At 23.5% G+C, this 27,917-nt stretch overlaps 2 protein-coding genes across 2 annotated transcripts; one reads left to right on the top strand and one right to left on the bottom strand.

Annotated features, from left to right (window-relative positions):
• Positions 1-69: 69 nt before the first annotated feature.
• Positions 70-4,808, bottom strand: LOC112597925 (adenylyl cyclase-associated protein 1). Its single transcript, XM_025344169.1, has 6 exons — positions 4,527-4,808; positions 2,091-2,225; positions 1,818-2,013; positions 1,146-1,231; positions 828-1,084; positions 70-770 (listed from the first exon to the last, which is right to left on the bottom strand). The coding sequence occupies exons 2-6, from the start codon at positions 2,207-2,209 to the stop codon at positions 172-174; spliced, it is 1,257 nt and encodes a 418-aa protein (XP_025199954.1). The 5' UTR covers positions 2,210-2,225; positions 4,527-4,808; the 3' UTR covers positions 70-171.
• Positions 4,809-7,479: 2,671 nt separating this feature from the next.
• Positions 7,480-25,987, top strand: LOC112597980. The gene is made up of 20 exons (XM_025344263.1): positions 7,480-7,579; positions 7,637-7,797; positions 11,435-11,671; positions 11,973-12,159; positions 13,586-13,746; positions 13,815-13,946; positions 14,007-14,192; positions 14,670-14,852; positions 14,937-15,530; positions 17,016-17,168; positions 17,949-18,242; positions 20,020-20,164; positions 20,226-20,312; positions 20,892-21,019; positions 21,746-21,871; positions 21,940-22,144; positions 24,170-24,315; positions 24,407-24,622; positions 25,512-25,613; positions 25,866-25,987. The coding sequence occupies exons 1-20, from the start codon at positions 7,480-7,482 to the stop codon at positions 25,947-25,949; spliced, it is 3,627 nt and encodes a 1,208-aa protein (XP_025200048.1). The 3' UTR covers positions 25,950-25,987.
• Positions 25,988-27,917: the final 1,930 nt, after the last annotated feature.

Raw genomic sequence — 27,917 nt, 5'->3', positions numbered from 1 at the left:
TCAATGTTATTTGTATAAATAGAACATTGAATAATGATATTACTTTAAAATTTTGAACATTAATACTAAAATAAATATTATTATTACTTTTCACTTCTAATTCTATATAAATAAATGCTGAATAAATTTAAGATTATAAGTTGAACTCAACAAGTGAGTAAAAGTTTAAAATTACCCAGAAGCTTCAATAATAACAGTATCAAGACCTTTTGGTCCAATTTTTGTCTTAAATTGTTCAGGTATTGGATATTCAGAATAATCTCCATCTGGTTTGGGAACCATTACATTCAATTCGGATGATTTGGATGTAACAATTTCAGTACTCAAAGAATCCTTGCTTAAATACATTTGGCAGCCATCTGTTTTATCGATAGTAATGGTTGGCACTTTACCTAATACTTGCATTTGAACTGACTGACAATTAATAAATTCAACAGATGAGACTAATGATTCAAATACCACAGAGGATTTTTTACAAGAATCCATGACAATTGAATTGATTTTGTTCTTTACTGTAATCGTGGAATTTACACATTTAAATATGTATACTACGTTATTCATTTCAGCACCATCAACCACAAGATTAGTATTGTTCTTTTGGTTTTCGATGAGCCACTTTTTACCATCACGAGCAAACACTGGAGGTTTTTCAACAGCTGGTTTAGGTGCTGACACACCTGATGAATTGCCAATTACAGCAGGGGCTGGTCCACTAATTCTCATGCTGGGATTTTTATGAGTTTGCATATCAGATGATACTTTTTTCAAGCCTTAAAAACAAATGTATTATTGATAAATAAACAAAGCTTAATAACAGTGATATTTACCTTTAGTGATATCAGCACCACGATTGATTTCTGCAAATAAGGCCGAACGGTTAGTAGCATCTGGATCAGCAGGAGCTAAACATAAATCATCCATTGGTGGCAATCCACATGGTGGTGGTGGAGGTGGGGGACCTCCAGATGGCTTTGCTCCAGCTTTTGCCCAAACTAATCCAGTAGTATGGTGTTGTTTGACATAAGCTTGAAGATCAACTAAAAGTTGGACCCAACTTCTAGCCCACTCAACATGAGTTTTGTCTCTAAGTAAAAAATTTCAGATATTAAAAACCAATAATGGACTAAACAATTAGTGATAAATACTTTTCTTTCCATTCTTTAAGTACACGGTTTGTATAAAATTGACCAGTATCATTGCTTTCTTTAACGTAAGGAGCAGGAGTAGGAGCCTAAAAAATAAAAACAAAAATGCTTAGAATTAAAAAATATTATGCAATACAAGTGGTTCCAAAATAATTCATCCAATTTAAAAAATTGTATTTATTGTAAAATTTGAATAAGTTTTAAAGATTAGTAATTGCAATAAGTTTCTGTTTTAATGTTTAATGTGACCCTTAATACTTGCATGGCATGGTACACATCTAAATTTCAAATTTTTCATAAGCTTGTTGAAACCATTCTTAATTAAATTGATGGTAATTAATCTGCAATGCAACATTTCAGTTCTTCAAGATTTTTTAGAAGAAGATAAACAGAATATTTTATTTACACTCAAAGAAAAATATTGTATGCTACAAAGTCTGAAAAACAAAAGCCAAAGCTTGCATAAACAAAAATATTATAATTAAGATCACTTAAATATGTACTGTACAAGAAATGGGAATACATTTGCTAACATGGTAACAAAAAATGTTAATTACTAACCTTTAAGATTTATTCTAATTTAAAATTACTTAAATTTATCAATAAATAACTATATATTTTTTTTTTTTGTAACCAGATAAATTTTTTTGGAATACATATTGTATTACTTACCACAGCAACCCAACCTAATGCAGGTATACTTTCACTGATGGCACTGAGATGATTGAAAAACGGAGACCCGCGATTTTTCTCTCTTAGTGTTTGGATCTCTTGGATTTTTGTACTGGTAGGAAGTAATAGCTTTTGCTTTTCACTTTCACTTGGTGCACTATGTTCACTAGCATATTTGATGAATTGAAACTCAGCTCTAAGCAATTAAATGTTTATTATAATTATTATAAATCAGTACAGTTTTTTTTTAAAAATAATATTGAAATAACTTACTGAAAAGCACTAAGAACAAGTGTAGCCTGAGTAGCTACATCGCCACCAATTTGATTGGATAATTGAACAAAAGTGGTCAAAGGACCATTAATTAGGTCTTCAAATCCTTGTACACTCATAATGAAAGATCAAATGCTAAAAAATAAACATAGTGGTACAGATAAAATGTACACATACTAATATGTTAAGTATTTAAGTGCAGTACTATTATAAAACGTGTGTGGGCGTTAAAAAATAAGAGACATCTAAAAATAGTAGAATGTGTTATTCAAATGTTTGTCTTATGACCTAGATTTAATTGGGTGTTTAAAAAATAAAATTTTATTATAAATATAATTTGCTTAATTAATTAAAAACTTAGAAATTTCCAATTTAGTACCATTTTATAAAATTTATTTAAGAATTTGGGTTAAAGATATACCCTAGTTTATTTGTATTGCATGAACCTTTTATAAACAGAATATTATAGTTTTTTTATGCTTTAGTTTATGTAATATGTACTATATAGACAAATTAGAATTAAGATATGAAGATAGGTAATATAAAAAGAAAAATTTAAAAAGGAGGTTATTATAAAAAAATAGGTATTTATTTAAATCTAGTTAAAAAAAATATGGAAAAACTGTGTTGAGGAAATCAAGTTTCAATCAAGATACACTTTGAACAATAATTATTCAAATGTGATAAATACGTCACTATATTTAATATTAGGTATAACATTTCACTATTCTGTAATGAGGCAAATAATTCAAGCCAAGTGTCCTATAAAAGATACCTATAATTTCAGATTACTATTTTCTAAAAAAACATCTAAAATTAAACATATAGTAGGCCATACAAAACTTTTTGGCAAGTTATCCTTAGTGTTGATGAATAATATTGCTCATATAAATTTGAAAACTTCATCTATTATCTAATTTTGTACTTGTTTAATATAATTTTATTTAACTCAAAAGATACATTGATTATAGGTATATCAAAATTTACTTTCTAGACATTTTTAATAATTTTGGTTGTTAATTAAAACAATGTTACAATGATTCATTTTTAGTAATGCATATTTTATTTTAAGTATTTTTAATTTTTCGAGGAAAAAAATTGAAGAGTAAAATAAATTTTACTATTCTGTGTTTTAAAATATACATTAACAGAAACAAATACATTTTTATTTATTAAGTACCTATTTAATATCAGTACATATTAAAATTAAGTAATATGGTTCATATTTTTTTGTTAGTAAGTTTGTTCTGTAAAAATTTGATATTATAAATTTATTAAGCACAAATGTACAAATAATGATGATAGGTATTGACTATTATGATGACCTCAATAAAATTAAGTTTAAATATTGACACTAAAATTAGTTATTGTTTAATAATTGAGATTAATTATTTTGTATGTTTGTTATTTTAAAATACATTAAATCGTAATAAAAAACATACGTCATCATTTTCAAATAAATTTAGTTAGGTAGGTCATGAAAAGCCAATCATAAGACCAGTCTGGTCTTATGGAATCGTTATGTGAGGTCCTGCTAAACTTTTAAACATCAGACCATTCAAATGTTTCAATCAATTGTACTGAGGCTACTAACCCACACCCCAGGGTACGTTTCAAACCATTCTCCACACAACGACCTAAAAATAAATACTATCACTGAATTAGCTAAAATACTTTACTAACATTTCCACCAAAATCTAAGCTTACATAATAATACATTAATATCTCATACGTTCACCCTCATAAAAAAAAACTCACGACGCAAATTAAAACGCAAATGGTGTAGACTTATTAAATTAGTAAGAGGTGTTACCAATGGGTTTCTTCCTCAACACAACACTTATGTTATTTTAATCTATTGTAAATATCAAATTTGCTTAATGTAAAAATTGTATTTAGATTGTAAATTGAATTGTTTCAATAAAAAAAAAAAAGGTAGGTCATATTTGTAAGCCAGTAGACAATAAAACATGAATAAATAAATTATGATACATATACCTAATATTGTTTTATAATTATCTATGTTTTATGATGAAATTTAATTTCCCTAAATTGTTATTTTATTAGTCATAATGTTTATACTCTAATAATTAATCAGACAAAATTATAAGATTTTGATTTTTTTGAATTAATTGTACTTTTGAAATACTGGTACACAGCAAAATTCTCTAAACTACATAAAATCATTTTAAAATTAGGAGCTGTGGTAACAATAGCAGTTTAGAAGTAAAATCTAATTAATTCAGTACAACTTATTGGTGGGCTCATACTTCATATTGAATAACTCTATAACAAAGCACATAAATCAGTGGAAGACTATTACACTGAGTCAAAATAAACAGATGGATAGGTTCGAATTCGGGCGAAATAATATAATGTACCCTCAACTCATATTATATTATTAAAAAATAAAAAATATTCGAATTGATGACTCACCTAGACAATGACTACAATAATAATATAATATCAATGATGCAGAACCGACCGGCTTCACATAGGATGATCGACGATCATAGACTGGAGAACGATGAGTAGCTAGTCGACGTCCAATGACTAATCCCCGGGGTGACGAGAGAGGGAAAACGAGATACTAATAAGGTAAAAAACTAAGCAAAAAATGTTATCCAACAAAAGCGAGAATATTATTATTATTGAAAGTATTTACTGCGAAGAACGAGGCCGAGGAGCTTCGTGCTACAGCTAGAGTTGCTACGTTATCTGTCACGATTCGCCGAATCACGTAATATCGCGAATTAGCCGACTGGTGTTGCCAACATGACGGATCCAAGAAGTTGGAAGATCAGTGAAAACGAAAGCTGTTAATAAATTGTTTTGACCATCACTGAAAAAATAGAATAAGTACTAAGTAGATTTATTTCGTCGTGAATCGTGATCAATGACCATATTATTAATTAATAATTTATTATTAACCGTGGTAGGTATATTAACAGAAGTCAGAAAGTAATATAACTTGTATTCAAATGTTAACACTCGATAGGTCTGTTTTTCCCTTTTCTTTTTGTCGCGGTTAAGGTAATAAATAAGTTCATTTTTTAATTGTGCAACTATATTACCTAAAATACGCATATAATGTTTTAGTACACATACTTATTTTAGTTATGTATTTTATTCAGTCGGAGAATTCACACATCCAGTGGCGGACAATGCCGGTAGGAATTGTGACTTTGCCTAGTAGGGTCGTTTATGCAAATAATAATTAAAGGCATTCCTGTTTATAGTTCTAAAGAAAAATATATTGAATAATTTTGACGTTGAAACTTAAAAACATATTATTATTGATATTGTTAACACGTAGACAAACATGACTACTGCTATTATAGCAGTTACGCGTATTATTGTGATTTAAAAGCCACTCTTAGTGTAATTTACATCTCAATAATTGTTACAGTTATGGAAAAAACTCTAAGAGCTTTTTTGCTATAAATTGCATTATCAAAGCATTAGTAATATAAGAACATATAACTGGTATAGCCAGGGACGTGCCTAAAAATGTTTTTCGGAAGGGATTCAATATTTTTACTAACACGCATTTCATGTTAGTTTCAAATGTATTGAAATATTAAGCAATACTTTTTTACTACATTCATTAAAATTTCAGGGAGGGGGATAAAAAACCTAAGCCCTCACCCCTAGGTATGCTCCTGGGTATAGAAGTTATTATACTTGTACTTTTATTATTAAATATAAGTGATTCATTGGATAAAAAAATTATAAAACTAAGTACAATTTTTAAAATTTTATATTATTATAATTTGTATGTAGATATTAGTTTATGTTTTAATTGAGTGAAAAATAAAAATTATTTTGTTTAGAAATTACGAATTTGAAGACAATTTATTCTATAGAACTTCAAAATAAGCATGTGTTTGTATCTACTCCAATTTATTTAATTTTTATATATTCAGGATGAAATAAATTTGAGGGTCGGTAAAATAAATTTATTGAGTCAAATTATTTTTTTAGTCTACCACCGATCATGTATCTCAATACAAATAAAAAAGTGTTAGATAAAGTGTTAAAATACTAAATTTTAAAGAACTTTAAACTTCAAGTAACTATATAAAACATTAAAAAAGATAGGGATCCTATTTATTTTTTACATAAATAAATTGCTGCAAAAATAAATTATGATCTATGAATTAAGAGCATCCTTGTTTTAAATTGTTAGATCTATAGTAGTGAATAGGTAAAATAGAAAATAATATGATGGCATTTTTATTATTTTATTCAAAAATTGAAATTAAATTAATAAAAAAATTTTTTTTCTATGCATTTTCAATATTTTTAAATTAAGGTTTTTCATATTATGTATTATTTTTTTTTTTTATCAGGATATATTTATTTATTTAAAATTGTGGTACAAATATTGATAGTGATATAAATGTTTTTAATAATGCAAATAATACAATAATAAATACCTATAAAGAAAATAGTAAAATACCTACATTAAATACAAAATATTGATTAATATAGGTAATTTCTAAAAGATTTTAAGAAAGTAAAGTTAAATAATCCAATATTTGTGTTCCACAATGCGAGGAACTTTATACTTATTACACTTTAAACTTTTTGACTATTACAAAAATTTATCTGATATATAAAAATGTAAAAATTAGAAAATTACAAGCGATAATGATAAACATAAAATTAGTTTAAATAATTTAAAAATTTCATTGTGTTTAGATAATAAAAAATATGATAAAAATAGTGGAGTATTTCCAGTTTTATGATCACAATTTTTCAAATTATAATAAAATAACTATAATTAATTGATATTTTTTTACTTGATTATAGAATAACTTTCTATGTATGAGAAATTTTATACATAGGTACCTATGTGTAAATCATTTTATAACGTGACATCTATTTTCAAAATATTAAATTGTGATAAAAATAACTTATCAAGAGGGATCTTGTGTAGTTGTACTTACTTACTTGTCAAGTGTTTTAACTTAACGAGATTAAGATATGAAATTAAATTAAATTTGGACAGTTTATTATTATTTGGACTATGTATTAGTCTTTAAGTATAGGTACTTTATTACTACTAAAATTGTATAGGTATAGTCTGTTTTTATAAAAAATTAAATGGCACCCTTTAATTTTGATCATGTAATATTTAAGTAACTAAAAAAAATTGATACTTCCCCTTCTTTATATGATCATAACTAATCCCGATGACCATTAACCCTATCAATATTGAATGTTGTTAGCAACGACTATTGGACAGCGGGGTCATCGGCGTTTTGCTACCTTGGACAAGATATTTTAATTTATAGTGTCAAATATATAGGCAGTCACCTATCATCATATTTAGTTGTTTTTTTTTATAATAGATAAAAATTAATGAATTTAATTGAAAATTTAAATGAAATCTCATGTACAGAAATGTAGAAAAAATTTTCAAAAAAATGAAGTATTTGGCTTAGGGCCAAATATGTGCTATGTTAATTATAACCTTCCTAGGAGTAAGTAAAAAATAATATATTGAATTTAAAATTTATTTTTAAAAACTATTATTTTAGCGTTACCTATGAACCAATACCAAATTAAAAAATTGATTAAGGATGGGAATGTGCAGAGTTTGGAAGAAAAGTTACTGAATGGCGAAGGTTACAAATTAATTGGACACTATTCAATAAATCCTAAAATCAAAGCGTTTTTGCAATCAGTTCCGATTTATATAGTAAATATACGATTTTATTTTAATGATTATACAATTTATTTAAATCCATTAAATTATATAAGTTAAGTGTATAAATTGTCCACATCCTTGTTAAATAGTGATTTGTACTTAATTTTTTATTTTATAGGGAGGTAAAAATGAATTAACTTATTTAAATTTTAAAATGTAATGATATATTTTGTTTTTTAAATACTATGAAGATTTTTAAACGTTAAATTTAAATCATCAGTTAAATTTATTTTAAATTATACTGAGATCAAAGTTAAAATTTTAAAGCTTCAAACATATTATATAATATATATAAAATGTAGGCACCTATATTGCATACTAAGATATTTTAGTTTAAAATTTAAAATAATTCAATTATTATTATTATTTCCTGTAAAATAATCTACAACGAAAACAGAAAATTGAATTAGTTAAAATTTGGAAGTTAGACGCTTATAAAAAAAATGTTGATAATTATTTTCAATATTTTTCAATTACTATGAACAAAAAAATATGTATTACTTTGATATCTTATATCCATTTTTCAAGTTTTTGTTGCTAAAAAAAAATATATCACAATAAATAAAATTTGTATCATGTGTAAGTTGAGTATAGACTAAAATACGTAAATATTTTTAAATAGAAAATAAAATGAACATAATCCAAAATATTTAAAAACAATTGATTCCTAGAAAATGTTAATATATTTTATATTAGGTGAAAGTTTCAAGTCCTTACAGATATTTGTATTTGAATTATAACATAAACAAAAAATTTAATTTATTAAAAAATGATTTGCATAAATATTCTTGTTTTTTAGAAATTTTTTTTCTGATTATTATGTATGAAACATAGAAATTTATATTTATTACCTTTAAAGTAAAAATTAGATATAATTTTCTACCGGAAATCCCCATAGAAGTTTAAGATCAAATCATTTTACAACTAATAAAAAATATCTTCAATTACATACATTATAAAACTTATAAATTTAATCATATTCATTTCATGAATAATTATAAATTAATTTAATGAATAAAACCAGAATTGGGTAATATTTAGAATGTATTAATACGTTTTTACTACTAAAATCATGGCTTATTATAAAATAGCAATTAAAATATATATATGTTACGGGCAAAAGCCGAAATCGGGCAAACCTCAGAAATGCCCGGGCAAAACGCGAATTGCCCACAATCCTTGGGCAAAATGTCATATTTCGGCTTTTGATCGGGCAAACCTAGTTATGACCAACATCATTTGGGCAAAACCGCCAAAACCGTATACTGACTTTCATCGTAAGGACAAAACCGTAGAGTTTTAAATACGTTCGCTAATATTATAAACAAATTTAATAATTATAAAATAAGTATTATTGTACAAATATAATTAAATAAACTTAATTAATATATTTAAACCTCACTTGAGTCAAACTGTAGCGTTTTAAATAACCACTAATATTAAATACAAAAAAATAATAATCATAAAATATTGTACAGATATATTTAAATACACTTAAATAATAATACAAATATAATGATATTAAGTACTCGTATAAAAATAAACATATAATAATATTAGGTTCTCTATAATGTTAAAATAAATAATTAATACAAAATATTGTACAGATATAATTGAATATAATAATAAAAAAATAATATTTTTGTTTATTTGTTGCTACACATATTAGAACTACACAAAATTTAAAACGCTACAGTTTGACTCAAGTGAGGTTTAAATATATTAATTAAGTTTATTTAATTATATTTGTACAATAATACTTATTTTATAATTATTAAATTTGTTTATAATATTAGCGAACGTATTTAAAACTCTACGGTTTTGTCCTTACGATGAAAGTCAGTATACGGTTTTGGCGGTTTTGCCCAAATGATGTTGGTCATAACTAGGTTTGCCCGATCAAAAGCCGAAATATGACATTTTGCCCAAGGATTGTGGGCAATTCGCGTTTTGCCCGGGCATTTCTGAGGTTTTCCCGATTTCGGCTTTTGACCGTAACATATATATAATATTGTAACGAAGTACTGTAAACACAGATTACAGTTTTTTTTTTAAAAACCAACATATTCAAATATATGAATAATAAAAGTATACAACAAACTAAACAAATTAAATATAATAGTTATAGCTTTAATAATCGTTATATAAGTTATTATAGATCATTAGTATACATATCTTATCTCGTCAAAAAATTATTTGAATTAAGATAAGTACAATTTATAAATATAAATTGGCTTATGTTTGATATTAAAAATGAAAAATGCAGTTAATATTTGCTTTTTTTGATTAAACTAGTATATTTGTAAACGATCAATATTGATATTGTAGGTCATAAATGTCATGTTTAGTTAAACGTACATATTGATGAATAACTTATGTATATAAAGGTATGTATTTTTAATAAAGGTTGTCATAATTTGAATGTCGAAAAGACATAGACGTTATTTATAAAGTCTAAAATTAATTAAGTTATTTCAGGAGCTGATTTTTTTTAAACTAAATAAACTTTAAATACCCCTCCCTCTAATTAAGGACACTTTCCTGAGATGTCTATTAATTGTTTGCCCTTCTACCATCAGAATCTATAATGTTTTATGTCATATATTTCACTCTAAATTAATTTAATAAAGTGATTGGAGGATAGTTATTTTTATATGTCTCATTAAATTATTTGCAAGATAAAGATTAAGACATAAATGTTAAAACTCATTTATATCTTTAATAATTTAAAATGATAAATTTTTCTTTTTTTCTTTTGTAGACAATTGATGCAAATTTTTAATTTTTGTTTATGGGTATACATTTTTAAATTCTTAGGTAAGGAGATAAAATTTATTTTTATCATTATTATTTCGTTAGAAGTTTTGACTGTAGAGCCAATATGCAATGTTTCAAATTTAAATAAAATGGTAATCTAATACATTTACCTAACTGTATTTAATACAAGTAATATTAAAGTTTGTAAATTTTTTTATAAAATCAATAATAAGATAGCCGTATAGATAACCAACCAATTAACTAAAAGAGAAATAACTTAGTTATTGTTAATACACATTTTAAAATATTAAAACATGTACATTAGGTACATCGATATATTTTTAAAGCTATTTAGAGTAATTGTATATTCTGAAGTTGAATATTACTTTAAGTATTTTAATATGTATAAATCAAATTTCAGACGAGTTTGTATAGTTTATAATTTATAGGAATTTAAATATTTAAGGATTAATGAGCGGAGTAATGGACCAAAATTTTGCAGGGTAATCCTAAGCACTCCATGCATTCACATGTCTATAGTTTAAATACCTATATCATAAACTACTCCTTCAAAATTTGATTTTTAGATATCAATAAATACGCTAAATAATATTCTGTTTTAGAATATAAAATTAAAAATTATGTATTTGTACAATAAAATAAAAGTTAAAAAAAAAATTTAACAAGAAACAAATATTAAAAATATTGGTAATATTGTTAGAAAACGTTTGTTTTCGAAATATGTACGAAATTATTTTAATTAATATTTATAGTTTTTAAGATAATTAATGATTCATAATAAAAAACATTACTCTGAATAGTGGTATTTATATTTTGTAATACATTTGATAACTCGCCAGTGATGTTCTAGGCCCGTATGGATATGCTGCAAGATTCTGCCTGTAAGGGAAATTTAAGAGATATGCAAGTATTATTAGAAAATGGAAGCACTTCAAGAAATATTTATAAAATTTCTCCTGAGAAATTAGTTTGCAGTAAAGATTTGAATGGAGTAACTGTATTGCATAAAGCCGTGTACTATGACTTTTTAGATATTGTCGATTGGCTTGTGAAAAACTATCCGCTAACTGTTCACATTAAAGATAAAGTAATAGTTTCAATTTAAATACACTTGTAAATTTACCTGAGTTAATACTATTTAGTAATATAACATATACATTTATTTTTTTGTAAAATATGATTTATATTTTAAATTATAACTTAGTACTAATTAGAAAGGTTAAATAGACCTAGTTGGTAAATACATATGGTTTTCTTGAAAAAACATTAATTTAAATAATTATTATTTATATTTTATAGTGTTAATTAAACTTTTAAAAAATATTTATTTTTGTAGAATTATTTTTAAAATTAAAGTTATTTCATATAACTGATTTTTTGATTTTTAGACTTTAAGGATTCCATTGCATTATATATGTTCCTGTTCAGATGTATCACGGGTTTGGGATTTAATGTTGAAAGCTGGAGCTGATCCTAACTCATTAGATATAAATAATAAAACGCCAACTTATTATTTAGAGTATAGTGAAAATATTACATTGCCAAATAATTATAAAAGTGATGGTTCAGATCAAGGTAATTTAATTTCTGTTAGAACTAATTGATAATATTATACTTAAAAGCTTTGAAAAAAAATTGTTATTTATATTAATTTATTTACTTGGAAAATAACGTAAATAAATATTTTAATAAACATTGTAGACGTAGTAATTAAATAAAATGGTAAAAATATAAATAATAATAGAATTTATTTAAATTCATGAAAAATATTCAAAACCATTTTTATTGTTTAAAGTTGGTTATATTTTTATTTATTTTATTATTATCAAACATGGTAACTATTTATGATTTATTTTACATTGGAATAAAATGATTTGGATTTTTTGTTTTGTTTATAAAATAGTGTATATACCTAATATAAATATATATATATGTATATATTATTCATAAATATTTATATACTAATGCATAAAAAATACTGATCAGTACATTTGTTCTAGTGTCCAGTATGTCTGATTGTAGCTATTTGAAATACTCAATTTTTTTTTTTATAGCATATGCCATTTGGCATATTGCTTTAAATATTTTTTATAACATCATCCTTTTTTCAATTTTAAAATCGTTTTAAAGTTACCTAATATTAATTTGTTTTATTTTAAATAGTTTATTGTCATTTATCACATTTAGTGGTATTTAAAATTTTAACACCGATGCATTAAATTTAAAACTTTTCATAATAAAAAATAAATTATTATATACGCATATTATATATTATTATGGTCAGTGTTGAGAGGAAGTTATTAGGTTTTTGAGCACAGTATGCATTTTACAACTATGTGTTTTTTATTATTTATTTATTTATTTTTCTGTGAGAAGACACTATTTCTAGTACACAAATGCTCTAATCATCCACTTTGAGGAAAGATTTTGGTGAAAAATTGGATTTAATTTGTTTTTCGGTAGCCTTTTATTATTAGTCTTAAAATGCGTTTATTTTGAATTATTTTTGATGGAATAAAAACTAGATATTTTAATATAAAGTTTTAATAGTTTACTTGGATTTAAAAATGAATTTAGATTATGTACTTACTTTAATGAGATCTATATTTTTAATTTGTTGTAATTTTTAAAAAAATATCTAAAAATAATAAAATTATTAAATAATTTTAAATTAAATTACTATTTTTTAGATATTTGTTTAATGTTATACCGAACTCTACTCAAAAATATTTATAGTTAAAAGTTTAAATTTAATTTACCATTCACATAACTCCGAATGAAACTTTTTATTGTAAGACTTTTAGATTTTATTGGTATTTATATTTATGTGTTGTTAAAAAATAATAAATTAAGATTAGGTAAGGTTTGGTTGCTTAAGTAATTTTATTAGATTTTCTTATTTAATACTTTAATAATTTATAAATTATTATATATTTTGATAAACATCTATATTCTATGTATATCGTGAGATTGGTTAATTATATTTTCTTAATACCTTTAGAGGTTCCTATTAAACCTTCTAACATACGAATATGGATACACGAACGTAACATAAAACAGCTTTCAAAGGTTATTTGGTCTGGATTGGGAGATAAGTTGTTGACTGAGACTAGCAAACAAACAACAGTGAACAAGTTTTTGAAAGCAGTGCCCTATATAATGGTAACTTAAATTTTTTTACTTTTGTTGAAATACATTTTTTTAGTATTGCTTTTATTCGTTTGTTAAAGGGTATTATCAAAGAAATCCATAAAGCTGTTATTGATGATAATCTTGAGTTATTGAAAAAATTGAATCGTGATCCTGTTCCTATAGACGTTTTAGCTAGTAAAGACAAGAATGGATTAACTCCATTACATAAGGTTAAAATGAAATTTCACTTACTTACTTATTTTATAATAATAAAGCCAATTATTTTTCAGGCCGTGGGACTGGGTCGTCTAAGTATTGTAGATTTTATAATAAACAAAAATCCTAAAACTGTAAACATGAGAGATAACGATGGTAGAACACCTTTACATTATGTTTATATTTCTCCACCAAAAAATATTATACCTATGTATAACAGACTTGTTAAAGCAGGAGCAAATGAAAATATAATTGATAAGGTTTGTTTCCAATGCTTTTGTTAAACAATAAACTGAATAAGCATATATTATCAAGTAATTATTACTAAACTATATATTTATGATTTACATAATAAATAAGTTATTGTAATATTTTTGATGCATAAGCATTATTTAAGTATTAGCTTATTGAGTTATGAGATATTTTTTACAGTTATTATTTATAAAATACAACTTTATTTGCATTTAAGTGTGAATAATCTTTGATAATCTGATATAATATACTATAATTATATTATAGTTGATGTTTTAAACTATATATGTACATAATATTTTATAGTTTATGTATACTTTATTATTATATTGATCTATGTAAAATGTACAATAACTGATGTTATCTTATGTATTTATGAATAAACATTAAACATTATTGAATATTTTTCTACATAGATTTAAATTATTTGTATTTAATTATACTTCATGTTGATAAAAACATATATTTCGTTATTTTAATTTTAGAATGGTAAGACTCCTAAAAGTAATGGTCTGAAGATAAATGATATTCCTAATGATTTGTTAACCATTCTACCAAAAGCACCGAGAATTGCATCTGAATTTCCAGCTTCTTGGGATTGGAATATTTTATATGAACCTGTTGAAGAATCTGTAAAAAAATTAAAATCTAAAAATATACCAACTCAAGTATGTATTCGTAATATAATGTAACTATTTTAAAAAGTTTATAGACAACGACTTTCCTTTATAAGTGTTTTATTGTTTGTTTAGGAAACTAAAATACAAACTAATTCAACTATTAGTAGTACAATAAAAAAAAATCCAACAAATATTGATTACACCAAAAACACTGAAATTACAAATAATGTTGAAAATATCAATAGGACTGATGACGTTGATATAAGTGAAAAAAATAAAAAAGACTCTAATTATACAACTAAAAATTATAGTTCTTTAAATACTCAATCAGAACCTTTTAACATTGAAGATAATATTGATAATAGTGAAAATAATGATCCTAAGAATAGAAATAAAAATTGTACTTCTTTATACTCTCAATCGGAACTTAAAGGCATTGACGATATTGATTATTATGAATATAAAAAAAATAATGATCCTAATAATATACATGAAGATTATATTTCACTATACAAGAAATCGGAATTTCAAGACATTGGTGGTACAAACAATACTGTTTCAAAATCTAATAGCCTTACATTGGGTGAGGTCAGACAAGCATTGAATAATGGGTTGTTGGAAGACATTTTACCCATAGGTGGTCCGATATACAAAACTAATACTTTAAATGATATTAGCAAAATAGAATATACTGGTAATAACGAATCGAAATTTACCGAAATTCAGGTAAAAAATATATAATTAATAATTATATTAAAGAAAACTTTTTTTTTATCATTAATTTTATATTATTATGGATTAGACTAGATTGTCTGTTAAAATCATAACTTTTATTATAATATACGAGTTTCTAGATATTAAATTTAGGAAATAGTAAAATAAATTGTTTATTTATTAAATGATATTATTTTATATTTATTTAATTTATAGTATTATCAATATTTATGCAGGTAATCATATGTAAAAAGATAATAATTTATAGAATGTGCAAACATTTTTGTGGCAAGGTAGTAACAAAATTATTTTAGTCATTTTAATTCATTGGTTAAACTGATTATGCAATTTATTTAAATCAGAAATTGTTTTATGAATAAATTCATGTATTTATAAATATCTAATATCGTTATAATATCAATTTAGCAATAAACATTATTTTTTCTTAATATTTTGCTATTTAGAATTTACATAATTATATTATTTAACAAAATATTAAAAATGTAAAAAATAATAATACAACATTTGGTTATACTTTTTCTCATATTAGAGTGTGAGACTTAATTTTGGGTGGCGATGAAATCTGGTCTAGGCAGTAATAGTCTTGACATCTTGATGAGACTACTTTTCAAATGTAATTGGAATATGTATTTAAATATTACTTATCATTTGTATTTAAAATCCGTATTCAAATACTTTTTTTTTAAAGTACTTTTTTTTACACAAATATAAATACTTTTTAAAGTATTCACAATGTTTAATTAATACTTTTTTTAATGAATTTAATATGGAAGTATTTGTATGTTAATCAAAAATCATACTTAACCTTATATTTATAAATTAAATATTTAATATATACATAGGTACATTCAATAATACACGGGCTCAAAAATTTTAGATTCGGAGATGATCAGGTTAGCTATTTTTGTTGTCTGCTAATTTGATTAAATCATATAATACAATCTTAGAATCATGATAAAATATTATTATAGAAACAAAATTTAAATTTGTTAAATATGTAAATATTGGTCATTAGCATAAAATGGTAAAACGAAAAAAATGCATTTGGTATTTTGAAACAAAATAATGAAGAAAAATATTTTTAAAGTAGGTATTTAAAATAAATGAGTCAAAAAGTATTTTAAAAGCATTTTAAATTGGCTTTCATTGAATTTCATTGTAACTAAATTTCCAACGATCGGTCGCAGTTAAAATATTACTTTACTTTTTCGTTAATTTTAGCAAAACGTAAGCTTGGGATGATTGTTGAAATAATAAAGTGAAGTTATCGAATTCCGGTATTTAGCACACAGATTGACAATACCTTGCACAGAAAACTGTGACTTAAGATTAATCTTATATGGGGTAGATTATATTAAATGACTATATAATTTAAAATCCAATAATTATGATAACAATAAAAAGTTAAATATTTTTTAATATTTTAACGTATTTATTAATAGTATTTTTATAATTTTCTATCTTTTTTGTGTTTAGGAACGTATAAACTCAGCTCAAATAATAGTAAAACAAGGTAGCTTAGAACAAATTGCTGACTATATTTTAGATGGTAAATATGAAAAACTCATAGGAATTACGTCAGAGAATCCAGAAATTCAAGAGTTTCTTAACAAAATTCCATTTTACGCAGTAAGTAATCCATTATCATCAACTCATATGATAATATGAACTACAATTATATACTAAACAATGGTTATAATAAATTTTGTGAGTGTTGGAATTATGCAAAAATCTTTAAAAATATATAATTTAAAAAAAATCGATATTTTGATTTTTATTAGATTATTTTTTAGTGAATTATTTAAGTTAAATAATTATGAAATTTTAAAGAAACAATAAATTATTGTATTTTAATAAGAATTTCAGATACGTAAAGTTTAGCTTAAAGAATATATATATCTATTTTTTTTTGAATAAAATTAATTATTATCTTATTATTTTTCAATGCTTTTCGAAATATTTAAAGTTTTATACAAATTTAATTTAAATCTAATAATCAGCTATATGAAAACAATGAGATTTATTACTTATTTGATTTGGCTATTTACGAAAAGTAGATAGATATTTAAAATTGATGGTGCCCTATCAATTGGTTAGTTAATTTTAGTAATTTTAATTTCATTTGTAAACGCAATCAAAAAATAATGCTTGTTTTCTAATATTTTTCTTTATGATAAACCTAAAGTATTTTATTCAATATGATAATTTTAAGTATTAAAAAAATGTGAGTGACAAAAGATTAGTACAATGGTATCTAACTCTAGTTTTGGTAATTAATATATTATACTAGTATTATAAGACTATATAATATTCTAAGTGAAGCAAAAAAATGCACTTATATGTTAGCTCTATGATGGTGTGTTTATTTTGCACGACAGTTATAACATAAATATATATTACGATTTTCAGAATAAAATTGATGAGATTCATCGTTCTTGTGCTGTAGGAGACTTGGACGAACTAATTCAGCTTCTAGATCGGAAGAAGTTCTGTTTAGCTCGTGAATCTAGAAGTGGCTTAGGCTTGACTCCTTTACATACAGCAGTTATCTATGAACAATTTGATGTGTTTGAATACTTAACGGATAAGTTTCCAGATACTTTAAAATTGATTGATTTGCAAGGATGGACTGCAATAGATTATATAAGTTGTATGCAAGATAAGACATTTATAGACAAATTGTTTACAGAAAATGGTTTAAAGGTAAGTTCACTTTTGTTTCAAACGGTTCTGTTTATAAGATTTAACAATATCGATATTTTACAATTTATATTCAATGATAATTAATAGAGTCCCAAAGTAAAGTAAAAAAAATTTATTTATAAAAATATACTTTTGAATATTTAATATCCACTATATTACTTTAACTAATGTTGACTTTTCTTTGAAATATCAAGAATTTCACGAGACAGAAGTTTTATTGTGTTTAATTTTAACAAATAATTCGTGGAATTCGTTCTACTGTAGTCTGCTGTATGTTTGTTTTGACTTTCAGTTGTACCTACCTCGTTATTTAGTGGATAGACTACTACAATAAATGACATTGTGTTAAATTTTAATTCACTGATAAATTATTGTTTGCAAAAAACGATTCTGAGTGACGAAGACGGCGAATTGACATTTATATTTTTAAGAATAGTTTCTCTATAATAATAATTACGTACTAATATTTTGTTATATTACACTAATTTATGGCAAAATATAATTTATAATTGATAAGTTAATACATCGTTGGTTGGTGTAAATGAATTAATGGTATAAATAGTTTGAAATAAATAAGAATAAATATTTTGAAAATTGTATTGCACATAGAAAATAAAAATAAACTCAACAGCGAAAATTTTTAAGTCTTTAAGTAATATTTTTGAATAAAATAATAAATTATTAGAATATAATTTCAAAACATTTCGTTGTTATTTATTTTATGTCTAATTTCTTTTAAATTTAAACTTCAATCGTTTGTAAAAAAGTAAAAAAAAAAAAAATCATAGCAATGTATTTTCAATATTTTTTATCTGCAGCAAAAAATTTAATATGAAAGCTTGTATTAACATTCAAGTTTCTTTATATGAAAATGTTATCTACGTAAATTAAAGAAGTCAAATTAAGTAAAAAAAAAAAATATTTCGAAAATTATATATTCCTGTTTATCAAACGGTAACATAAATATTTAGTAAATATTTCAAGTCCATGATTTTTTTTTTTTTTTTAATTTAAAAAACAATCGATTTTATTTAATACCACCACATTGTGTTGTGTGAATTTCTTCAATTTTAACTTTTTTGTAATATTCCTTAGTTATTGAATGGAATTATTGTGATGGATTTAAAAGTTTTAATTTTACAAATCTTATTATAGAAACATAAACAATATTAAATTTATTTATGTATCGTAACTTATAAACATAATATGTATTTATGTACTCCCGAAATGAAGTAGAATTTAATATTTTGTGCGCTGTTAAATAGAGTTAATCATTATTATTTATCAGTATACTAATTAAGCACCTAATATTTTTTACATATATTGTAAATAATTTGGCTAAAGATGGTTAAATATAATTTAAATTCATTAATAAATATATTATTCTTGATGACAAAAAAATGATAGGTAGCTATACATATTACTCCATCTAACCATAATATGATAGATCATGTGCTTTTAATACCACAGTATCAAACTAAGGTATTAACTAATTTGATATTAAATTTGCAAGTTTAGTTGGTCATGACGTAGGAATAAACATTAATTTATATGTACTTAAAATTTAAAAATCAATAATTTATTAATATTTTTGTGTGTAAACAATAAAATGTAAACATTAAATATGTATAAGTAAGTATACAATTTCGTCCATTATTACCTGACTACCATTGTCAATTAAAGTGATTTGACTAATTTTATACTTGACAGTTGTACATTTAATATGAACCCTTGTTGTTGGTTTGTATCCATAGTAATAGTCATGAAATATTCATAGGAATTTCAAGCTGATTACCAAACACCACCAACTTTTGGAAAATGTGATGCCACATTCGATTCAGAGAAGATACGTAAAACTTTAGGTTACGTAATTTACAACACAGAAACGGCCGAAAAGGAAAATTTTGATACAAACATGGATAGTTAATATAACTGAAATGGTTTTTAAATAATAATTTATAATAATGAATTTTCTTTACTTAGGATCTTCTAATAGCTCTGGAAAACTATTCTCGGTGGTGATGAGTGCAAGTCAATTTTCTGCCGAGGACAGAGAATACTTAATTAAAGGTAATTGAATATTAACTGATTGATTGGATCAATTTAAGCACTTAGAAAATATTACATTTTAATTGAAGATTACTATTTATATGTGTATTATTTGTATTTTTTCAAAGAAATATACGAGTAATTTATTGAAAAATAAAAAGATAAAAATTGAATTATTGCTATTATAGAGATCTAATAAATTATTAAATTAATTTGTATTGAATGTTTGAAATAATTTATTTAAATATATATTTTTTATGTATTGCTTTGGATGAACTAATTTTAATATAATTGTTAATGTGAATTTATTTTTGGTTAGTAATACATTTTTTTGAAATCTATTAAAGCTTAAATATTATGTACTATATCTTCTACCTTTTCTTAAGTTTGTCTTCATACATACAATAATGATATACTTCTTTACTTTTTTACTTATATACTTCACAATTTATAAATATTATATATATATATATATATATATATACATGATATATTCATCGATTATCCTTTTAAGTTTATAAATATAGTTTTTTAAAGTGTTAATTATAAAATATTATTTAAGATTTTTAAGCACCTCATAAATTTTGATATTTATTTTAGCTATCGGAAAACCTCTTACTTCTGGTTTAAAGGAACTTATAAAACGCAGACCATCTAACCCTACTCTATACTTAGCTGAACATTTGACCAACCATTTCGATGATCCGCCATTAGATCAAGAAAGCGGAGTAAGTTTGGCTAAGTTAATATGATTTAAAATTAAAATTAAATTAAATTATAATTATTTAGATTTCTTTTTCACATATAGTGTAACTTATAATAATTTTTAAGTGAGATTAAATTATAAAGATTGTAATAACTGCATTGTAATTTTATTTTGGAACTTAAAGATATGTATCAATTAATTTCTAAACAAAAATGTTTATTTAACAATTATGATAAATAAAATAATAAATACATTTTTTTTAAACAGATAAATAACTATACATTTCTTTTATTTTTGGGTATTATTTTTCTTATGAAGCTTTTAAATGTATATTGTATTTTTATCCTAAAATTATAAATACTATAAATGTTACAAACTATAATTGCTGTATAGTTAATGTATTTTATAATTTCTTTAGTTAACCATCTTTGTTCTGATTAATACCATATTATGTTAATATATTATATTTATATTACGTTTTATTACATGATTATCTATGTGTTTGATGGAATATTGTGTCTAAACGTGTGCTTTTTATAAACAAAAATAAAAAATATCACTAAAATACAGAAATATTTTGATTTTAATGAACAATTTTTTTTGATTATTTATCCAGTATTTTAAATTTAAATCATTGATAGTTAATTCTCAAAATCAAAATTTTGAATGATTTATAAACATATCCTATCACAATGGTTGGCTGAAACATTCCGTTATGGTGGTTTCTTTGCCACTATATTGTGTTCAGGTGTTGCAACCCAGCGTTCAGACATATGGCATATTAAACGAAGATCAATCTCAAGTTTCTGAAAATATGTTCAGATCTTGGGATGTATTCAGCAACTATCAGCCAGAATTTAAAAAAATAAGTCGCGTAAGACGTTTAGAAAACACATTCATTTTTATTACAAAGTATTTAAGATAATAATTTAATTTCATCAGGATGAATTTGGAATGAACATGATTCATTATGCTGCATCTAGAATACATAACCGAAATGCATTTTTTCAATTGTTGCAAGAGCTTGATGCGAATATTGCACTTCGAGATGAATATTATAGAACTCCAAGGGATATTGCGATGAGTTCAAATATTAGTGAAAATGTGAAAACTATTGATAAGTTCGTGGTTCATATTATAGCCAGAGGTATGTTATCAGAAATATATTACCTATTAATTTTTCATGAACATATTATATTGTGTTTTAAATAGGTATTAAATAGGCAAGTATGCCTTAATTAGTTATCTTTAACAATCATAGTTGGATATTGATTTTCAGTTATATTTAAAATTTAAAAACATGATATAGAATTAAATTTATTACATTAAAACCACTTGTTAGATCAAAGTAAAAGAATAAAATTTATTTATTGCACATTCATGCTCAGGATAAAAAAAAAACTATTCTTCCTTTAAACTGAATAATCTACTTCTCTCTCATGCAAAAAACGTTTGTTTCTTAGGCCTATGTATAAAATGTAGATTAACATTGGCAACTTTGCTTTAAATAAGTACCATAGTGAATTACGACTTTTTCTTACATCCAATCTGAAACATAAACTTTTATTTATAAACGTCTTCTCAATCAAATATGTACTTACAACTTTCTTATATCTCTGGGGAACAACCAAGCCTTTGAAAATTTAAAAAATCCAAATTTTTCATTCAAAATATTTATAAAATTATTGATTTGAGTATTTATATTTTATAATAGATGAGTATCTTTTAATTATTTGAATTAATGATTACGCAAATAATTATAAATAACGAACAATTCAAATTTTTTTTTTTTTTTAGAAACCAATAGTTTTGCTATCTTACGCTCCGACTGCTATTAATTAAATAAGCCGGTATTTTTTCATCCTTAATTAAAGTAAAAAATGATTTTTTGACATTTTAAGGTGCTATAATAAATTATTTTTAGAAATAAAAAAAATTGAAAAATTATTAGTTATAAGAATAAAAAGTGCATGGAAAAATTCGAATTTTTAGCTATGCCTATCATGTTATCGCATATTTTATAAAGAATAAATTTAAGTTCTACTTTATTACAAGGAAAATTTATGGGTATAGGTAGCTCTGGTAACAGAGAAATCAGAAATTTCTAACAATACAATTATAAAACAACAACATTTGAGATGATCGTTAATAAATTAACTAAAATGGCTATAAAATGTAAAATTTAAATTATTTTCGAAGTACAAGTCAAAAGATTACTAAAAAACACTTTGATGAGCTTGTACAGGATCATAGATTTGACAATTCAAAAAAATTATTTAAAATAAAAATAGATATTGTAACACTTCACATAAAAAACATATTTTTAGGTTTGAAAAGGTTTCAGATTTATTTTTATTTTAATACCCACAATAATATTGATTTTAACAGATACAGAACTTAGAGATACGAGTAAAACAATATTATTACAACGGCAATATCCAAATGAATTTTTTAAATCATTACTTAAAATATTATTACATGAGCAGTGCTTTTTTTGGAGGTGTATTCATTATTAATTATGTTCTTAACAATAATAAATGTAACGGTAGCTGAACGATCATTTTCAAAATTAAATATTACAAAGAATTTTCGAAGAAATTCCATGTGATAAGAACGACTATAGGATGCCGCGTTATTGAACGTAGAAGCTAGAAAAACAGTACTGGACATGGGCATTGCGTAGATTATTGACAACTTTACGAATTAAAAGCTCATAAAGTAAAATTTGAACTGTTATAATCGACTTATAAAATAAACCATTGAAGACATATAAGCTTACATTTTTCTTTTACATTTGTTCGGTAACGAGGAAGGGCCATATAAGTTTTTTCCACTGGGACCAAATTTTTATACTTATGTCACTGAAATCGACTAATTCTCGACAACTAAATTTCAAATGGTGTCGTGAAAGTAACAGTTGACAAGTACAAATCTATTTTTATGCTATGTCTGAAAAATACTACTTTATAAATAATAATTATTAATAATAAAGTAAAGATGTTTGTGGGTTAATAACTTGATTTATATATAAGAAAAGATGTGAAAAATGAATGTTCATAAAGTTGGTTATACACATATATTTTTACGAAACTTTATAGTCATTAAATTAATGTTTAGAATTTTTAAATTCATTAATTTAATAGTATTAATCATATCAGACTTAAATTTTTAGGTGAATACAACAAATTAATACAACTTTTATTGGAAGGGTACAACCATATTTTAGATTTGAACACGGATAAAGACATTTTTGCATTACCGTTAAGTAGAGGTCATTCTCACGTATCAGTTATCCTTAAAAGTATACCAACGTTTGAAGTCAGTATAATAGTATATAAAAGTGTAATTTTAACATTAATTTAACAATATTATTGGTTTTGTTTGGTTTAAAATGAAATACGAAATCAAGGAAAAACGAAAGCGACTACATCGAGAAATTTTTTCGGGAGCCCAAAATAAAGTTGAAGAGATATTGAAAGAGCGTAATAACGAGTGTGTTATGTTGGCTATGGCGAAAAACGAACGAAGTCGGTGCAGTTTACATATAGCTGTACTAAGTCAAAATGAAGAAATCTTACGGTTAATTGCGGAAAATTTTCCTACTACATTATTTGTGCTTGATAATGTAAGAGAAAACAATTTTATTTTATTCGATGGAATTGATTCAGATTTTTAAATTATTTAAAAAATTAATCAATAAAATAAGACCATATTTACTACAATTTTATAATTCTCCGTGTTGGTAAATGTATTAATTTTTTTATTACAAATTACTTGGGGCTTTGCCTAACATTCGTTCCACTTGTTAACTTCCTAGATTTTGTCGACCTCTTTGGTTGTTTTATCAAAAATATTTTTGATATTTAAAAACTCATAGCTGTAATTTTAAATTAATTTATTTTTTGGTTGCTGTGATAATTATAAAACACCAAATAATACTTTAAAAACTTATTTTATATAATAGAGGTATGATACCTAATAACTTTTTAACTTGGATTATGTGTAGAGTAAACCTAGTATAAATGACTCGTATGGACGTCATATAACATAAACAGTAAGTATTATTGTACCAAAAAATATATAAACTAACCAAACTTCATTCAGGATAGTTTATTTATTAAAATAATATTTTTTAGAAATTTAGTATATGAGGATTTAAATAAGAATTATAAATTGAGAAAAATTCCCAATTTTTAATAATTGTTTTTATTAAAAAGATATAATAAAAACTTACAAGTTATAGATATTAAAAAATTGTTTTCTTTACATAATTTTTATTGAAAAACATTCATTCAACTTCCTTGAGTCTTAGAAATTGTAACTAAAGTATAACATAATATTTTTTATCATAAAATATTCTGTGTAATATAGAATATACGGAGGATTAATATTCAATAATTATTGTATTTTTTTTTCAATAAAATTAGAAATTGTTTTTGGGAGAAAATATTCAATCGATAATTGTTAGAATACCGTGATATTTATATAATGTACAGTTATATTGTTTTTTACAGATTGAACGAACAGCATTGCATTACGCTATGTCTGTAGATCAAGTGGAAAAAATGAGTACGATTTTAATTGAAAATGGGGCCAATCGTATAGCTAAAGACCTGGTATAAATATATCATAAGATTTATATTATAAGTTATTACTTATTAAAAAATATAAATCCTATCAATTTTAAATTTTTTCATTTAAAATTGAAATAAAATAAATAATTAGATACTATTGCCTATTAATTAAATTAATGAAGTTCATATTCTTTTTATAGAAATATTTACATACACAGCTTTTTCAAGAATGACTAATTGCTTTTATACTTTTTATCACCACGTAATTTTATTAATTTTGTTTATAATTTACAGAAAGGCAGACAATGTAGCTATTATTTCATGAATAAATTAGATATTCAAAAAATGTTGGAAGAAGAAGATCAATTACGGATGTAGTAACTTTCTTTAAATATAGATTAAATAATAATTCTATGTATAGCATACAAGTATGAAATTAATTAGAGCTTAAGTAAAAAAAAAAAAACACTTAATTGAATGGATTGATATAGAACTTTAACTTATTTGGAAAATTAAACCACTTAAGTCTTAAAAATACAATTAAATAATAAAATCAAACATTTATTTGAAAGGAAAATATTACAAGTTTTTTTTCATATCAAAAACAAATTATTATTTTAAACTAAAACTAAATTTTAGTAATAATTGTTTAATAAAAATATTTTATTTTTAAATTTTATAAAAACAGTATTATTAATATTTTAAATTATTCAATAATCTTCTAATGTTAGAATAATAAGTAAACCAAAGAATTTAAAGAATTTAAATAATTTAAATAGATAATTTGTTGTAAAAACCACTATTTGTGATAAAATAAACATTTATTGCCTTATTTGAGTTTTGATAGGATATACTCATTACTTTCTACAGTATGAATAATTGGTTGTAGAATTTATTTTGATATTATCATTTTCACCGATGATTTATTAATATAAATTAATATACAGTTTGATTTACCAAGCATACTTTCTAAATTTTTCCTTTAATAATGCATATATTTTAATTCTAAGTTTTAGAGTTTTTATGTATGTTTAAGAATCGTATTTTTAAATACTTTGATTTTTAATATAATTTAAGGTGTATTGAATAACTTATAAACTTATTTTTTAAATAAGAACCATATACTTTTTACTATAAATTGTTATGATGTTCGTACAAGTAGTTGTTTCTGAGTTATCGAACTTAAAATACTGAGAATAATATTTTTATTCATAAAAATAGATTTAGAAGATTGTAGGCTAAGATGATTTATAATAAATAAACTTATTATATCTATTTTATATTTGATATAAAATCATTAAAAAAGATCTATTATCCTTAGTACATATCGTTTAATAATTCAGAAGTCGTTCATTAAAATTTTGATTTAATATATGAATCAATATTTAAAAAAAATTATCTAGTTATTAATTTAAAATAAAAAAAAGTTAATTTTCTTTTGAAAAAGAAAGTTTGTATCACCAAAAGGTACTCTTTAAATGGAATAAAAATTTTAAATATGTAATTGAAAATGAGGCCATAAAGGCTTTACATATACTTGAAAATTTCAAAATTAAAGATCTGATTAAATATATTATTTAAGTATAAAAAAGGATGGTATGATGGATGAATTACCCTGAACTGTGGTAAATCATAATTAAATTGATTTCATAAAATATATATTTTGTTATTTTTGGTAATAATAAATCAACAATGAACATCTTTAAGGATTGTTCATTACACTATTCCATTTATAGTAAAGGGAGAATTTATATTAAAACAGATTTATGAACATTGTGTTATATAAAATTGCCAATTCAGTAAAATAATTATTTATTTGTACATTTAAATTAAAATATTGACATAAAAACTAAAGAAACTATAATTCTTTTAATTACATCTGAGAATTTAGACACATTTAACATAATTCAATCAAGCATATCTAACAATTTTATTGGTAATTTCTTCAAGTGGTTTAAGTGAAATTGGTAATTATGTGATTTACGTAAGACACTTCATTAGGAAATTACGATCTAACCTATGTAACAGAGTTAAAAGAATGAATTCACATAAAATAGTGTAGCGTCACATATCATTATTTATATAAAATAATAAAGAAAAGTAAACAATAAATTAATTTTAAAACAAAAAGTGTTGAAAACTAATGGACTGTTTTCAATAAAAATTATATCAATAGATTCCTTGAGATTCAAAAAATGACTATTGCTTATATTTTAATTCTTTAAGTTGCTTTAAGGTGGCTTACACCTTAATATTGAAACATTGAATATTTTTTTTGTATATTTAAATTGTTATCATTAGCTATAGATTAAATAACCTGAAACCTATAAATTATAATGATATAAC

The sequence above is a fragment of the Melanaphis sacchari genome, unplaced genomic scaffold, assembly GCF_002803265.2.
Source record: "Melanaphis sacchari strain LSU unplaced genomic scaffold, SCAv2.0 Contig44_pilon_pilon, whole genome shotgun sequence".
Lineage (NCBI taxonomy): Eukaryota > Metazoa > Arthropoda > Insecta > Hemiptera > Aphididae > Melanaphis > Melanaphis sacchari.
The sequence above is the reverse complement of the archived record's forward strand: the minus strand, read 5'-3'. Positions and strand labels throughout refer to the sequence as shown.

Coding starts and splice junctions, on each gene's coding strand:
- LOC112597925 (XM_025344169.1), bottom strand. CDS start 2,209: ATGAGTGTACAAGGATTTGAAGACCTAATTAATGGTCCTTTGACCACT. Junction 1,085..1,145: donor CTTAAAGAATGGAAAGAAAA/GTATTTATCACT, acceptor TTTTTTACTTAG/AGACAAAACTCATGTTGAGT. Junction 771..827: donor TGGTGCTGATATCACTAAAG/GTAAATATCACT, acceptor TTTGTTTTTAAG/GCTTGAAAAAAGTATCATCT.
- LOC112597980 (XM_025344263.1), top strand. CDS start 7,480: ATGAAATCTCATGTACAGAAATGTAGAAAAAATTTTCAAAAAAATGAA. Junction 17,169..17,948: donor ACAAAATTCCATTTTACGCA/GTAAGTAATCCA, acceptor TACGATTTTCAG/AATAAAATTGATGAGATTCA. Junction 25,614..25,865: donor ATCGTATAGCTAAAGACCTG/GTATAAATATAT, acceptor TATAATTTACAG/AAAGGCAGACAATGTAGCTA.